This window comes from Nerophis ophidion, linkage group LG13 (genome assembly GCF_033978795.1).
Source record: "Nerophis ophidion isolate RoL-2023_Sa linkage group LG13, RoL_Noph_v1.0, whole genome shotgun sequence".
NCBI classification, from domain to species: domain Eukaryota; kingdom Metazoa; phylum Chordata; class Actinopteri; order Syngnathiformes; family Syngnathidae; genus Nerophis; species Nerophis ophidion.
In genome coordinates, this window is record NC_084623.1 from 52,063,443 (window position 1) to 52,081,969 (window position 18,527).

An 18,527-nucleotide genomic window follows, 5' to 3' on the forward strand; every position below is an offset into this window, starting at 1 on the left:
AATTTTCGACCAATTTGAAAAATTCCAACACCAACCGTTCCCAACATTTTAAATATTTAGCATTTTAAAAGAAATGTCCGTTCTTCCCGAAATTCCCATTGAAAACACTGGGGCATTTTTCAAAGTTCCTCAACTCCCAGATTTTTTATCCAATTCAAACCGTTCCAATTTCAAAATATTCTCCCTGTTCAGAAATTTTGTGGTCCACTTCAACAATTAGTCATTTTGGAGTTGAACTTCAGCATTGGAGCATTCACACGCAATTCCTTCAGGAATTGCTTCATCTAGTTATTAGTGTTTAGTGTGCAAGTGGAAAGCTTTGTTCTTAACCTCATTGAACAACGTAGGTGACCTCTGACCTCAGAAATGGAAGAGGGGTCACGTTAGCTATTGCTCGTCAGGAGAAGTCAATGTTTTACTACGACTACACCAATCAGATTACAATAATATCTGTGTGTTACTGTCAAAAGATATGAAATCTTTACTGATAAACAAGCTGTGCACAGACTACTCTAAAGAACATCCAAGTTTATGTGTATGTTTTTTCCAGTGTAGGTTAATTTGTGTCTTTATTACAAAAGCTTTTTTTTTTGTCAATCATTTTATATAGCTGAATTTTTCAGCGTTTGAATTTTGTGGACTGAAATTGTTTACATCAAATCATGCTGACAAGTGCACTATGTCATTAACTTTTTGTAATGAGTTTTGAGGCAACAAATACTTCTGCACAGAATTTTCATACACAGAATTTTAAAAACTATTTTAAAGACATAATTCTGACAATACCATTAGATTAAAAAGTGTTAATGTTTTAAAATTCGGTGTAAAAAAAATATATATATCAAAATATTCATTGCTTCAGAACTCAAGACCAACCCCTGAAAAATTAAAGGAAAATAAATTAAACAAACCTACTAATACATTTATTGTAAAAAAATAAATCTAAATTCAGTTACATCAAACAACCAATCAATCAATCAATGTTTATTTATATAGCCCTAAAACACAAGTGTCTCAAAGGGCTGCACAAGCCACAACGATATCCTTGGTTCAGAGCCCACATAAGGGCAAGGAAAAACTCACAACCCAGTGGGATGTCAATTTGAATGACTATGAAAAACCTTGGAGAGGACTGCAGATGTGGGTGAGCGCCCCTCCTCTAGAGGAGACCGGATGCAATAGACGTCGAGTGGGTCTATACATAAAATCCGTGTGAAAAAAGCTTAGTAATTAAAGACACAAACTGACCTCCATTGTTTTCTTTTGACAACTACTATGTGTGTTTCCAACTGTTTTTTTTAAAGGCAGTATAAATACTACTAGAGTTTTTACTTGATTTTCATATATCCCACCTTTTTAAGATTCAACTTTCGAATAAAGTATTAGCCAAACTGTTGGTATAGTACAGCTGAACATTGTAGGAAAGCAAACTTGTTTGTCAAGGCCTCACACATATAATCTTACACGTGGAAAGGGTGACCCAATCTCTACGCTTGTTTTGAAATGGAAATGTACTAGCATGGGGCCAAAGAAAGTTGCGAGTGGCAGCACTTGGATTAAAAAAAGGTGAGAAAGACTATTGAATTCAAGAAAGAACATGTAGCAAAGTAGAAATGTGGCCTTCGTGTGGCCCATTTTGCCCTCTTTGCTTATCGCCGTCTTTGCCAACACGTCTTCAATAAAAGTAAAAATGTTCATTTACACATTTTCATGTTTATATTTAACATTCTTGGGAGGGGGGGGGGGTTATGGTGCAATACAAAAAGATAACAAAATAACGCCATCATTTGTTTCGTCCTGTGATTTTGAATTCTTTGACAATGATTCTCCCAGAGCATCCATCCATCCATCCATCATCTTCCGCTTATCCGAGGTCGGGTCGCGGGGGCAACAGCCTAAGCAGGGAAACCCAGACTTCCCTCTCCCCAGCCACTTCGTCTAGCTCTTCCCGGGGGATCCCGAGGCGTTCCCAGGCCAGCCGGGAGACATAGTCTTCCCAACGTGTCCTGGGTCTTCCCCGTGGCCTCCTACCGGTTGAACGTGCCCTAAACACCTCCCTAGGGAGGCGTTCGGGTGGCATCCTGACCAGATGCCCGAACCACCTCATCTGGCTCCTCTCGATGTGAAGGAGCAGCGGCTTTACTTTGAGTTCCCCCCGGATGGCAGAGCTTCTCACCCTATCTCTAAGGGAGAGCCCCGCCACACGGCGGAGGAAACTCATTTCGGCCGCTTGTACCCGTGATCTTGTCCTTTCGGTCATGACCCAAAGCTCATGACCATAGGTGAGGATGGGAATGTAGATCGACCGGTAAATTGAGAGCTTTGCCTTCCGGCTCAGCTCCTTCTTCACCACAACGGATCGGTACAACGTCCGCATTACTGAAGACGCCGCACCGATCCGCCTGTCGATCTCACGATCCACTCTTCCCTCACTTGTGAACAAGACTCCTAGGTACTTGAACTCCTCCACTTGGGGCAGGGTATCCTCCCCAACCCGGAGATGGCATTCCACCCTTTTCCGGGCGAGAACCATGGACTCGGACTAGGAAGTGCTGATTCTCATTCCGGTCGCTTCACACTCGGCTGCGAACCGATCCAGCGAGAGCTGAAGATCCCGGTCAGATGAAGCCATCAGGACCACATCATCTGCAAAAAGCAGAGACCTAATCCCGCGGTTACCAAACCGGAACCCCTCAACGCCTTGACTGCGCCTAGAAATTCTGTCCATAAAAGTTATGAACAGAATCGGTGACAAAGGACAGCCTTGGCGGAGTCCAACCCTCACTGGAAATGTGTTGGACTTACTGCCGGCAATGCGGACCAAGCTCTGGCACTGATCATACAGGGAGCGGATTTTTACCAAACACATTAGGTATATTTGCACAAAGTATCGAATCGGTATTGTCGATAACAGCCTGAATTTTATTCGGTATCGGATCGGGAGAGGGGATCAGTGTTATTGCACAACACTACCTAGCCGCTTGTCAGCCGGGGAAGTAAAAATAGTCAGCCAGAGCACATCTGCGTGAGTAATCGATATTGAAAAGCATTAATCGGCAATGGCAAACATACTTTTTCATGAAAATTGGCCGATGCTGATCGGCGGCACATCCCTACTTAAGACTGCATTCCAAAGAAGATCCTCTGACAATATGAGTCTCAGTATTTCTCAGCACTCCCTGCTCACATGCGGACATAATGAGATCTTCGCATCACCTCCACCCTGTCTGCCTCCTTTTTTTTTTCCCGTCATCATTCTCCTCCGTGCCTCCCCCCTTTCTTTGCATCTTGCTATCGTTCTCTCGGTCTTGTAAACAGACACTCCCCCGCGGGACCACAAGGAGAGACGAAAGAGGACGGATCGATCTGCCAGAGGATGAGGAGAGCACATTGTTTTGATGGATCGGCACATAACCTGCACGGGTGGAAAAAGATGACTCTAATGGCCGACTAATGCAGCTCACATTGCTGCCTCTTCAAAATGGTGCACAACTCTGCATGGTGGCATGTGGACACCGCAATAAAAGATGTCCAGCGGGGGTGTGGAGTCATAGTCATTCCATGAAGCCGTTAAAATAGATGTGCAGGAAATGCGGATAGAAATGATGTCTAATGCTTTGTCATCAGATAGAGACGCTTGAAAGGGACATGTCCCCTGGGGGGATGGGGAGGACAGACGATGCTGCAATGGAGGAGGAAGGGGGTGGACTAACAAAGATGGAGATGACATGCATCTGAGGTCTGCATGCAAAAAAAAAAAAAGAAGACAATACTTTTGAACTTACCGATCTGGCTTCTTCCTTGAGGCTTCACCTTCAGATCATTTGTCAACTCTGGAGAAAACACAAAAAGAGGAAAACACACAACTTGTTAAAGTCATGAATCATCCGCTTATCCTTTTCGGGGTCGCGAGGGGCGCTGGAGCCTATCTCAGCTGCATTCGAGCGGAAGGCGGTGTACACCCTGGACAAGTCGCCACCGCAGCGCAGGGCCAACACAGATAGACGGACAACATTCACACACTAGATCAGGGGTCGGGAACCTTTTTGGCCGAGAGAGCCATGAAAGCCAAATATTTCAAAATGTATTTCCGTGAGAACCATATCATATTTTGGGGCGGTATAGCTCCGTTGGTAGAGTGGCCGTGCCAGCAACCTGAGGGTTGCAGGTTCAATTCCCGCTTCCGCCATCCTAGTCACCGCTGTTGTGTCCTTGGGCAAGACACTTTACCCACCTGCTCCCAGTGCCACCCACACTGGTTTAAATGTAACTTAGATATTGGGTGTCACTATGTAAAGTGCTTTGAGTCACTAGAGAAAAGCGCTATATAAATATAGTTCACAATTCACTCCACTTTTTAACACTGAATACAACTAAATGCGTGCATTTTTGAGTAATACCAAAATGTTTAGAGAATAATAAGTCTCTTATTCTTTTTAATAACATTGTTATTCTGAAGCTAACCAATAATAAATAAGATGTCATGTCTGTTGATCATGTTTTTGTTTGGCCATGCGCTGTTTGTCTTTTGGACTCTTTAATTTCCTGTTTTTTTTCCACTCCCTTGTCTGGTTTCCTTGGTTACTCATTTTGTCCACCTGTCTCTGGTGGACAAAATACCCGCTCACCTGCTTCCCGAGCACTAATCAGAGGCAGTATTTAAGCTCGTCTTTGCCAGTCAGTTGCCCTGTGCTGACTTATTTCATGCCTTGCCATAGTTTCGTGCGTCATGCCATGCCAAGTAAGTTTTGTTTGATTTGTGTTCATGGATGGATTTATCCAATCCAATCCAATCCACTTTATTTATATAGCACATTTAAACAACAATAACGTTTCCAAAGTGCTGCACAGCCATGTTAAAAACGATTGTAAAAAAAAAAAAAAATTAACAATATAAAATAAAAATAAAAAAAGTATATATATATATATATATATATATATATATATATATTATGCTCCACCAATGACTGAATGAAAACAAAAAATAAATAAATATAAAACCAATAAAAACAATATAAAAACAAATATGATTAAAAACTATGGCAAGAGAATGTTTTATATTTTGCACGTTATTTTTAGCACTGTGATTTCCAGCGGAATTATTCATAATTATCGTGTTACGCAATGTCAGCTAAGATTTATCTGTGAGCCAGATGCAGGCATCAAAAGAGCCACATCTGGCTCTAGAGCCATAGGTTCCCTACCCCTGCACTAGGGCCAATTTAGTGTTGCCAATCAACCTATTTCCAGGTGCATGTTGGGAGGTGGGAGGAAGCCGAGGTACCCGGAGGGAACCCACGCAGTCACTGGGAGGACATGCAAACTCCACGAAGAAAGATCCTGAGCGCAGGCTCGAACCCAGCACCTTCGTAATGTGAGACAGACGCACTAACCCCTCTCCACCGTGCTGCCTTCATGAATCATATCGCCATCTAGTACTTATTGATAATCTCTTGATTTATTTATTTCAACGTCACATGCACTGCACTCTCTTGGATTACATCATACCTGACTGACAGACCATAATTTATATCCTTTCATAACTGCAAGGTTCAGTATTGGGCCCTCTCTTTTTCACCCTGTACATTCTCCCACTTGGACAAATATTACGTCAATATAGCCTCAACTTAGGGTTGTACGGTATACTGGTACTAGTATAGGACCGCGATGCTAATTAATCATATTCGGTACTATACCCCCTCTGAAAAGTACCGGTCAGCCCCCAGCCCCAGTCACGTCATGACATTGCTGGGTTTACGAGCATGTTCGGCAGCGCACAATCAGGGAGTACTTCCAAGCAGAACGGACGCATTTTGGCCTCAAAAACTAACGACAAGGGTGAAGTTATAACACTGAAACGCCCTCAGGAAGAGGTGCTTTAAGACATGGCTAGCTAGCTGGCAGCTAAAGTCCATCTGCAGTGTTTTAACTACTTCCAAATCAGTAATCCTAGTCTCCATGGCGACAAATAAAGTAAGTTTCTTACAAGTATCATCCCTGCAAGACGAGGAATAGCTAAACATGCTTCACTACTGTTGGATTTGGTTGTCTTTTTATTTCCTAGTCAGATTTTAGAACAGCTAAAGTGTGAGCCTTTTACATAGACCTTGAATTTGGAATGTGGGAATGAAGCCATAACAATCTGTTATCTCAACTGTCCGAGGCAGGGGGGAGTATGAGGAAGGAGGGAAAAACTGCCATTTTTAGTTTAGATCTATTTGAACCGTGCCTTTGAAATGTTGTATCTAGATTGATCTCCCAAGGCGCTTTGGTTGTAAAATATCAAAATGAGCAACCTCAGTCTCTGATTGATTTAAAACCAGCTTATGTGTCATAAAAGAACCTGGGGGCGTTGACCGAAGGAAGAACGGGTCAGAAAGCAACACTACACACCGTAGCTCACGATATAAACAAACGACATTGGTGGATCTACACCTAATATCCACTGTAATTATACCAAGTACAGCAGCGTATCTACTTGATACCACTATGATTACACCAATATTTGTTTTGCATCAAAACATCTTCTTTCGTTTAAAAAAAATGTATATTATGTTCATAAACTTAGGAAATATGTCCCTGGACACATGAGGACTTTGAATATGACCAATGTATGATGCTGTAACTACTTGGTATCGGATCGATACCCAAATTTGTGGTATCATCCAAAACTAATGTAAAGCATTCAAACAACAGAAGAATAAGTGATTATTACATTTTAACAGAAGTGTAGATAGAACATGTTAAAAGAGAAAGTAAGCAGATATTAACAGTAAATGAACAAGTAGATTAATAATTCATTTTCTACCACTTGTCCTTAGTGTCACGTTGGGGTCGTTCCTCCCAGATGCAGAACGGACAACTCCGGATGAAAGCGTGAAGGTAGGAGATGATCTAATTTTTATAAATCATACACCGTAGATACAAGCAGACAAAAACAAGAAGAAACAGAAAAGTGGGTCCATAGCATGGGCAGCTATGGCAAAGCTTAGCACAGGAACAAAAATCACAGGAATAACCAACGTAACTTGTTGTGTGGAACAAACAAAAGAAGCCAATGAGAGAGGTGAATAAATAGCTCTCTGATTAGTGCTCGGCAGCAGGTGAACGTGCGAACACTAATCAGAGGCAGGTGAAAACAATTCATACCCATGGTAACTAAAACAAACCCAGAAGTGCACAAAACGGGAACTAAGGGAGTCCAAAACTAGCAGAACTTAACTAAAAAAAACATGATCTGGCCACGGATCATGACTTTAGTAATTTTGACAAAATAATAAGTAGATAAATGACACAATATGTTACTGCATATATCAGCAGACTTGTTGGGAGGCTTTGTTTGTTTGTTTACTTACTACTAAAAGTTGTCTTGTATGCTCACTATTTCATTTAAAGGCCTACTGAGACCCACTACTACCGACCACGCAGTCTGATAGTTTATATATCAATGATGAAATATTAACATTGCAACACATGCCAATACGGCCTTTTTAGTTGACTAAATTGCAATTTTAAATATCGCGCGAAGTATCCTGTTGAAAACGTCAGTATGATGACGTCTCGGATTGTAGCAGACATTTTTTTCCAGCCCGATCCCAGCTATAAGTAGTCTGCTTTAATCGCATAATTACAGAGTATTCTGGACATCTGTGTTGCGGAATCTTTTGCAATTTGTTCAATTAATAATGGAGACGTCAAAGAAGAACGATGTAGGTGGGAAGCGGTGTATTGCAACACAAACACAGCCGGTGTTTCCTTGTTTACATTCCCGAAGGTGAAGCTTTACTGTGGAACAGAGCGGTCAAGCGAACATGGTTCCCCACCACATGTCAACCGGCAGGTTTCGGTGACAAAATTGTGGTATTAAGTCGGCTCTTACCGCAGACATGAGCGGAGCTTGCGTCCTTCCTCGTGCACCTGTCAAAGAGGCAGCTGCGTGGCTTCCCTCAGAGACACTTGCGGTCACCACACCCGTGGCCACACCCCTCCGACTTTCAGGTACGACAGTATAATCTCACTACAAGACTAGTAACACAATAAGCAGATAAGGGATTTTCCAGAATTATCCTAGTAAATTTATACACTTTTATTTTTATTTTACTGTTTTAATTGATTTTACCCTTTAAAATAGTTTTTAATCATATTTGTTTTTATATTGTTTTTATTGGTTTTATTTGTATTCATTTTTTGTTTTATTCAGTCATTGGTGGAGCATAATATTGTTTTTAACATGGCTGTGCAGCACTTTGGAAACGTTATTGTTGTTTAAATGTGCTATATAAATAAAGTGGATTGGATTGATTGGATTGTCTAATAACATTTGAATCGCTCCCACTGCCCTGGTTTTTTTTTTCTTTCTAGTCCTTCACTCTCACTATCCTCATCCACGAATCTTTCATCCTCGCTCAAATTAATGGGGAAATCGTCCCTTTCTCGGTCCGAATCGCTCTTGCTGCTGGTGGCCATGATTGTTAACAATGTGAGGATGTGAGGAGCTCCACAACCCGTGATGTCACGCACACATAGTCTGCTACTTTCGGTAAAGGCAAGGCTTTTTTATTAGCGACCAAAAGTTGCAAACTTTATCGTCGATGTTCTCTACTAAATCCTTTCAGCAAAAATGTTGCAATATCGCAAAATGATCAAGTATGACACATAGAATGGACCTGCTATCCCCGTTTAAATAAGAAAATCTCATTTCAGTAGGCCTTTAAGGACAAACTTGCAATAATAAACATATGTTCAATGTACCCTAAGATTTTTTGTTCAAATAAAAACTCTGCTACAAACCTCCTCACTCGTTCCTGTCGCTATTACCACACCACCCCCGTCCTACAAGAACTTAAGTGGCTACCTATCTCGCCGCACATCCAGTTCCCAATCCTTCTCCTGACCCATAAAGCCCACCACAACCTGACCCCCCTTCTACCTCTCTGACCTCCTCACCACTCACAAAAGACCATTACAAACCCACATTTTCCAAACTGCTTTTAGAAATGGACAAAGCATCTCATAACACAATGTTCTCTTTCATTTTGCCTGTTGTATGTTGATATACACTCGTTTTATTATTATAAGTTTTATTAAATACATGTAGGTGTCTTGGAGTGCCTTTTAAAAGCACTATATAAATCAACTGAATTATTATCATTTTTAAATCAAACTCTAAGCCCTATTGCCCCATTATAAGCCAGGAATTAATTGCCATCAATTAAGGATGTAAAAATAAACAATATTAATAATAACCGCAATAAAACTTGCGACGGTTAGTATTACCGTTTTTGATTAAAATAGTGGCCAAACCGTTTTTGATAAATACATTTTGATAAACTCACAGTCTGACTGGTGCCAGCACGGTAGCTTGAAATGCTAACATGAAAACAAGAAACAATAGCGTCTTTCCCCATTAAGAAACAACATACCCTAATCATAATTGTATAGACACATTACTGTCTGGGCAACTAAAATAATAATAAAATTGTGCACATTCAACCTAAAACTGTGTTCTCTCAGGACAAAGTGATCATTCTATACTCAAAGGAATATGAGACGGAGGAGTTCAAGGAACATTGTAGATTGTCACTGAAGGCATCAAAACTATGATACCTGTGAAGTAAAAACCCCTTCAGCTGACTACCTCTTGAAGTTCATAGAGAGAATGCCAAGATTGTGCAAAACAGTAATCAGAGCTAACGGTGGCTATTTTAAAGAAACTATAATATAAAACATGTTTTCAGTTATTTCACCTTTTTCGTTAAGTACATAATTCCACATGTGTTCATTCCAAGTGTTGATGCCTTCAGTGACAATCTACAATGTAAATAGTCATGAAAATAAAGAAAACGCATTGAATGAGAAGGTGTGTCTAAACTTTTGGCCTGTACTGTACACTTGCATTATTAAACTCTAATCACTATGAACTGGACTCCCACTATTATGTTAGATCCACTATGGACTGGACTCTCACAGTATTATGTCAGATCCACTGTGGACTGGACTCTCACTATTATGTTAGATCCACTATGGACTGGACTCTCACACTATTATGTTAGATCCACTATGGACTGGATTCTCACTATTATGTTAGATCCACTATGGACTGGACTCTCACACTATTATGTTAGATCCACTATGGACTGGACTCTCACTATTATGTTTGATCCACTATGTACTGGACTCTCACTATTATGTTAGATCCACTATGGACTGGACTCTGACAATATTATGTTAGATCCACTATGGACTGGACTCTCGTTATTATGTTAGATCCACTATGGACTGGACTCTCACTATTATGTTGGATCTACTAAGAACTGGACTCTCACAGTATTATGTCAGATCCACTATCGACTGGACTCTGACAATATTATGTTAGATCCACTATGGACTGGACTCTCACACTATTATGTTAAATCCACTATGGACTGGACTCTCACTATTATGTTAGATCCACTATGGACTGGACTCTCACACTATTATGTTAGATCCACTATGGACTGGACTCTCACACTATTATGTTAGATCCACTATGGACTGGACTCTCATACTATTATGTTAGATCCACTATGTACTGGACTCTCACTAGTATGCCAGATCCACTATGGACTGGACTCTCACTATTATGTCAGATCCACTGTGGACTGAACTCTCACACTATTATCTTAGGTCCACTATGGACTGGACTCTCACTTTTATGTTAGATCCACCAAGGACTGGACTCTCACAGTATTATGTCAGATCCACTGTGGACTGGACTCTCACTATTATGTTAGATCCACTATGGACTGGACTCTCACACTATTATGTTAAATCCACTATGGACTGGACTCTCATACTATTATGTTAGATCCACTATGGACTGGACTCTCATACTATTATGTTAGATCCACTATGGACTGGACTCTCACTATTATGTTAGATCCACTATGGACTGGACTCTCACACTATTATGTTAGATCCACTATGGACTGGACTCTCATACTATTATGTTAGATCCACTATGTACTGGACTCTCACTAGTATGCCAGATCCACTATGGACTGGACTCTCACTATTATGTCAGATCCACTGTGGACTGAACTCTCACACTATTATCTTAGGTCCACTATGGACTGGACTCTCACTTTTATGTTAGATCCACTAAGGACTGGACTCTCACACTATTATGTTAGATCCACTATGGACTGGACTCTCACTTTTATGTTAGATCCACTAAGGACTGGACTCTCACACTATTATGTCAGATCCACTGTGGACTGGACTCTCACTATTATGTTAGATCCACTATGGACTGGACTCTCACAGTATTATGTCAGATCCACTGTGGACAGGACTCTCACTATTATGTTATATCCACTATGGACTGGACTCTCACAATATTATGTTAGATCCACTATGGACTGGACTCTCACACTATTATGTTAGATCCACTATGGACTGGACTCTCACACTATTATGTTAGATCCACTATGTACTGGACTCTCACTAGTATGTCAGATCCACTATGGACTGGACTCTCACACTATTATGCTAGGTCCACTATGGACTGGACTCTCACACTATTATGTTAGATCCACTATGGACTGCACTCTCACTATTATGTTGGATCCACTATTGACTGGACTCTCACACTATTACGTCAGATCCATTATGGACTGGACTCTCACACTATTATGTCAGATCCACTGTGGACTGGAGTCTCACTATTATGTTAGATCCACTATGGACTGGACTCTCACTATTATGTTAGATCCACTATGGACTGGACTCTCACACTACTATGTTTGTTTGTCATACTCATTCACATTGACATCCGACTGGATTGTGAGTTTTTCCTTGCCCTTATGTGGGCTCTGAACCCAGGATGTCGTTGTGGCTTGTGCAGCCCTTTGAGACACTTGTGATTTAGGGCTATATAAATAAACACTGATTGATTGATAAACCTTAATGGAGGTGTTTGAATGCCTTCGTCGGCAGAATGGAGGGCCATAGTCTCCATTGTAAGCAGACTTTGGATCACATTTTTTACTATTTGGGATGCATTAAAAAAATAATGATTACAAACAATAGGCAAAAGTCCCAAAAAAGGGTGGTTCCCCTTTAAAGGAACCGTTCAAAAGACTCGATTCGTTCACGTACGTCACATCTCTACACCACAATGTCAGGCTTGGACTGAGGAATGGACTCAGATGCAGAAATTAAATTCTTAATAAAGCTTTTATTTTGAAAACTCTTAAACCTCCAGAGCTAGAATATACCAAATCGATAAGAAACAAAAAAGTCAGCAAAAAGGTTCCAAAAAGGGGAACAACCGAAAAGCACTCCTAAAGAGGAGGAAAATACCAAAATAAAGACAAACTATAATTAGCGCCGTATCTAATATGAAAGTTTAACACAAAACGCTCCAACAGGAGGAAGAAAACAATTGCTATGAAAAATATCTACTCTTATCTTAGTCCAAAAAAAGGTAAACAAAAAAATCACACAAAAAAATTGAGGACGGAAATATTATTAGGAAAAAATCATAACTTACCACTTCGGAAGAACAAAAGCTAGGTAACAAAAGTCGCTCTGAGGAGGAGAAAAAGTTAAACTCAAAATTACAGCGGAATTCAGGATCCAAGGAAGTAGACGTGGGGGGAGGCAAGGCATGGACATGAACGCTAGACACGCACGAAAGCTCGAGACAATCTGGCACAAAACAATGGCAGGCATGGGCTTATATGGAACATGAGGCTAATGGGAAACAGGTGAAAACAATCAAGGGTCAGAGATGATGTCAAACTGGTGACACAAGAGGAAGAGGAATTGCTTTTCAAAATAAAACATGCAAACCACAAGACAGAATAACCAAGACAAGACACACAAGGCCCACGTTTGTCCGTATTCTAAACTGGCAGGTCAAACTAAGACGCTAAACAGGACAGGAAAACCATGACTGTAACAGACTTTTTTTTTTTTCTGTCCGGTTTATGCACATTTCATCCTGCGAACATCCGGGACACTTTTGGCCGGATTATATCTGATGCTCACCAAAAACAGCGAATAAAGCTGCTGTGCCTCGGAGAATTACCGTGGATTAAAGAAGCATATTACACTGCGTTGTTAGCTGGAAAATAGTCTCTGCAGCAGTGTGTGTGTGTGTGTGTGTGTGTGTTTGTTTCTAAGAAGGGGCCTTAAGCAGCTCTTAGAAGCCTGTAATTCTAAATGACTGTGTCCTACTTCAAAGCCTGAGAAACTGCTTTTTTTTTGACAATTCTCACCTCATGTACAGTATAACAGTGATGTGCATTTATACGTTCACAAGAGCTCTTTGCCTGGAATGAAATAGCAGTATTTTTCATCAGTTTAAATAGAAATACATGTTGCAAAAGAGGAGTGGAGGCTTTTCCCCTGGATTACCATCTCTGTGTCACACCCAGGCTTTGTTGCACTGCAGTGGTCTCACGTGCACAGTGTGGGAGTATTATATTCATCAGTCTGGGAGGAACAACCAGAAGGTGAACCATGTGTAGAAATGGGGATGGATTCTTGGAGAGGTGCCAGTTGACTTACACAGCCAAGGTGCCCTCGAAGAACTGCTCTTATTTTTAGATATAGGAATGCTGACGGGAGGTTATATTGTTCAACATCAAGGCTTGTCTTTACAGTTTGCCACATGACTATTTTGGCATAGTCATGTTTGGAGCACTGCGATGAGGTGGCGACTTGTCCAGGGTGTACCCCGCCTTCCACCCGATTGTAGCTGAGATAGGCGCCAGCGCCCCCCGCGACCCCAAAAGGGAATAAGCGGTAGAAAATGGATGGATGGATGTTTTGAGCAGCTTGTATGTTTCCATTCTATACTCTGTGTACCAGTTTCTATTTGTCTACAGAGGTCTGTTCAGTGTTTTAGACATTGAAATGTGAAGAGGATACATCCCCTTCCTTGCCTTATCAGTGTTGGGGATGGGCGAGGCATTCCTGTCTGGGGGGGTGACTGCTTTCTGATTCTAGAAGTACTTTCTTTCCGTTTGAATGTTAGACCATCCAGAGATGACGACATGACTGTATTGATGTGGGCTGGTCTCCTGAAGCTTCAGTAAAACTTGTTAATATTCCTATTCTGTCTTGATGGTCCTTCTTACTCAGCATATATGTCATCGAAAGAACTTGGGATTGACAAGTGAATTTAATTCCCTAAGAGGGAATACTGGGCAGACGCAACCGTGTGTGTGTGTGTGTGTGTGTGTGTGTGTGTGTGTGTGCGCGTGCCACGAAGTGATCCAAACACATTTAGGAGTCTTTGTTTACTAGGATGTGTATCAGCGGAAGAGGCAGCTGACAGTTACTCAACAAAATAAAAGCACGGGGGAGACTAGAATGAAACCGAGAAAATAAAAAGAGAATAAAAACAGAATATAAGACATTAATATATAGCACAAATAGTCCAATAAACCATATTTGGTTAAGCGCAGAGTCTCCCACAGCCACTGTGAAGTTAATTATATTTATATAGCGCTTTTTCTGTAGTGACTCAAACCCATTTACATAGTTAAACCCAATATCTAAGTTACATTTAAACCAGTGTGGGTGGCACTGGGAGCAGGTGGGTAAAATGTCTTGCCCAAGGGCACAACGGCAGTGACTAGGATGGCGGAAGCGGGAATTGAACCTGGAACCTTCAAGTTGCTGGAACGGCCACTCTACCAACCGAGCTATACCACCACCGCATGGGTCTTTCCTGATACAACTTTTTGACTCCCGATACCAATTCTAAAGCCTGGAGTAAGAGCAAATTGATCCAATACGATATTATCAGGACCCATACTTGTATTGTTTGGAATGTTAGAAAATGTTTGATCAAGTGAAATGAGTCAAATAGAGAACAATGGCAGGTATAATAAAAACGATTTATGATTAACAGTTAGGAATAGACTAGTCCTGTCTTTAAGTTCAAGTGGAGTGGTTATTGTGTTGGGGGACACCTAGTGGTGACAGTAATTCATTTAGTTAAGCTCGTAACGCAGTAAGTTGAACGATGCGGACACGATTGTTACTGGATACTTTCGAGTATGTTTCTGCCGTGGAGAATTTCTCTGTGTAAGTTATATGCAAGTATAATTATTTAATAATTGTTCATATTTGCACAGGTGCTGTTTTAGACTGCAATATTGTTCAATTTAATTATTATTCATTCACTGTTCCAATGTGTTAAAAAATGTTTTTTTAAATATATATCTTTAATTATTAAACATTTAACAGAGCTGTGCTGTCCACTTTTATCTTGTTTTCTTACACTTCTGTGTCTCATTTTTCAAGTACTGTATTATGAAGTAGACTTTGGTTGCAGTTGCAATTCAGATACATTAGATGGCAGTAGTGTGTCGGTGTGTTGCCCAGCTAGGAAGTAGTCTTTGCCATGAAGTCGAATGTTTCATTCTTGTATTCTGTTGACTCCTTCTGTATATGAAAACATTTAAATGCTATCGTATAAACATTTAGACATTGGTTTAGTCAGTACTGTGCCTTTAGTCTTTGAATCCAACCTAACATACGATTGCTTTAGCCTTGAGATTTAGACCTGCTACCAGTGTGAACCGTGCTTTTTGAGATGCTTGACCTTTTCAAAATAAATCTTAAGAAAGACGATTTTGTTTGACTTCCACTTGATTAGAACATTTCCCAAACACTTTCAAATGTTTTAAATCTAACTATTGCTCTTATTACGCACCAGCTGTTTGATTGTAACTTGCATTTTAGTTGTAGTTTTCAATACCAAACTTAAAGGGGAACATTATCACCAAACCTATGCAAGCGTCAATATATACCTTGATGTTGCAGAAAAAAGAACATGTATTTTTTTAATCGATTTCCGAACCCTAAATGGATGAATTTTGGCAAATTAAACGCCTTTCTGTTTATCGCTCTTTTAGCGATGACGTCAGAACGTGATGTCACCGAGGTAACACACCCGCCATTTTCATTTTCAAAACATTACAAACACCAGGTCTCAGCTCTGTTATTTTCCGTTTTTTCGACTATTTTTTGGAACCTTGGAGACATCATGCCTCGTCGGTGTGTTGTCGGAGGGTGTAACAACACTAACAGGGAGGGATTCAAGTTGCACCACTGGCAAGAAATCTGCCGCCAGACCCCCATTGAATGTACCAGAGTGTCTTCACATTTGACCGGCGATGCTAAGACAGACATGGCACAGAGATGTATGGATAACCTGCAGATGCATTTGCAACGATTATGTCAACAAAATCCCAAAGGTGAGTTTTGTTCATGTTGTTGACTTATGTGCTAATCAGACATATTTGGTCACGGCATGACTGCCAGCTAATCGATGCTAACATACTACGCTAATCGATGCTAACATGCTATTTACGCTAGCTGTATGTACATTTGAAACTAGATACCCACATTTAATGCGAAACAAACACTTACCAATCGACGGATTTAAGTTGCTCCAGTGTCACAAGATGCGAAAGTCCTGATCGTTTGGTCCGCACATTTTACCGGCGATGCTAATAAGGCAGCCATGCTATGGGCCACTTCATTAGGTACACCCATGCTATGGCCGAATAGCCTCAATAGCTATTTGCTCAATAGCTTCAATTTCTTCTTCAATTTCGTTTTCTCTATCTGCCTCCATACGCCGACCATCTGTTTCAATACATGCGTAATCTGTTGAATCGCTTAAACCGCTGAAATCCGAGTCTGAATCCGAGCTAATGTCGCTATATCTTGCTGTGGTAACCGCCATGTTGTTTGTATTGGCAGCCCTGTATGACGTCACAGGGAAATGGATAGTGGTTTTGAAGATAGCGAAAATAAGGCACTTTTAAGCTTTTTTTAGGGATATTACGGGAGGTTTAAAATTTTGAAAAAAACTTCGAAAAATAAAACAAGCCACTTTGGAACTGATTTTTATTGTTTTTAACCCTTTTGAAATTGTGATAATGTTCTCCTTTAAAATCGGCATGTGAAATTGCTTATGCTAATTAGTAGCACGCCAATTGCACATCCTGTCGACCTGCATCTAGTTAGTGCATTTTAAAAAGTGGAGCCTTTAGGCTGCCTTCTTCCTGCTTTGTCGCTATGGAAAATTAACATTACAGAGAAGCCGATTGTTTTCCCACCCAATGTTTGAGCCGGTGCTGAGTCTGCAAGTGGACGCCACATCTTGTGTAACAAAGGTATCTAAATATGGTTACTTTTTGATTTTACAAGATTCCGGTAAAACAGAGACTACGGCCGGTACCTACCTAAAAATAACTAATTCAATCCCTACCTATTACGTATATCTACTTTATGTGCTTAGCTGTTGTGTAGCTGCTAGCTCCTATGAGCCTATAGCCCAGCACAGGGGTGTTTAAACTCTGACTTGGGCTAAAAAAAATGGTTGAGGGCCAAATCCATGTACATATTTTATGAATACGATGGCTATATAATTCATATAATTGGATATTATGAGTAAGTGAAAGATTGACTCCTCCCTTGTTTACTTACACAACCACCTTGTTGCAAATTATGAATTATCATCACACATTAAGTTTTATAATCAATCAGAAATATTAAGCAACTAAAATGTGCTAAACCTGTATGAATGTGGAGTGTGTTTTACATTTTTCCCATCATGCATTGTAATGAATTTAAATAAGTGTAATTTTGGTATTTGTTTGTTTTTCATAAAACCCGCAGTGTTCAGTGAGCAGGTTGTGTTTTGTATTTTGACCTTTATGTTAGTTGTTTTTTTTTCGCACCATGACTAGGGAAGGTTGTTTTGATTTTGTCATAAGTAAATGCTGTTTAAACGTAATTTCAAGGGGCATTGATCTGATTTACTCACATTATCCACAAGATGGCAGCAAATAGATAGCATTCAGGAACTACCCGTGATTTTAGATTATTTTGAAGCACTCCGCACCCGGGCATTGGACACCCCTAGCCCTGCATGTTTTGGAATTGTGTGTTCATTGGAAGACATTTAGATTTTAACTGGCTGTCCAACTTTGCACAAGTAAACATGCTTCAGGACTGTTTGTAACAGAGCACTGATATCGGACATGATCCGATATGATCTCAGACCGATGTTGGATCGGCACACTCCTAGTCAGGCACACTAACTATCAGTGCTGCTGGTGAACATTTAACTCCAGGTCACAGTAAGGCAGTAATAAAAGTGAACATGCTGACCTCAGCATCTTTTCTTCCCCATTGTCTTACTTCAAAGTAAAGGAAGTAGTTATGCGTTCCTATAGCTAGCAGATCAACATTTTTGAGGATTATGGTGTTTACGTCGGAAGTCCCGGGTGACAATCCACATAAGATGCAGCGCTGAGGAGCACACATGTGAGGGAGGAGGGCGTTTTCTGCCAACAAACGCTGACAGTGGCGCTCAGCCATCACACGTGCACGCACACACCATCCCCCTCACAGGCCTGCCTCCGTATCAGACAACAATCCTACTCATATGGATTACTAAAGCCCCAGCGTGTATGGATTATAACCATGATGGAGGTTCGCAACCATCCTTTTAA

The 18,527-nt window shown here is 40.7% G+C and overlaps 1 protein-coding gene across 1 annotated transcript in view; it reads right to left on the minus strand.

The window, feature by feature from the left end:
- Window positions 1-18,527, minus strand: part of ccdc92ba (coiled-coil domain containing 92Ba) — a 45,102-nt gene that overhangs the window by 21,577 nt on the left and 4,998 nt on the right. Inside the window, exon 3 of the mRNA XM_061919181.1 lies at window positions 3,786-3,833. Within this exon, the coding sequence (XP_061775165.1) occupies window positions 3,786-3,833 (48 nt within the window). The remainder of the gene's footprint in view (window positions 1-3,785; window positions 3,834-18,527) is intronic.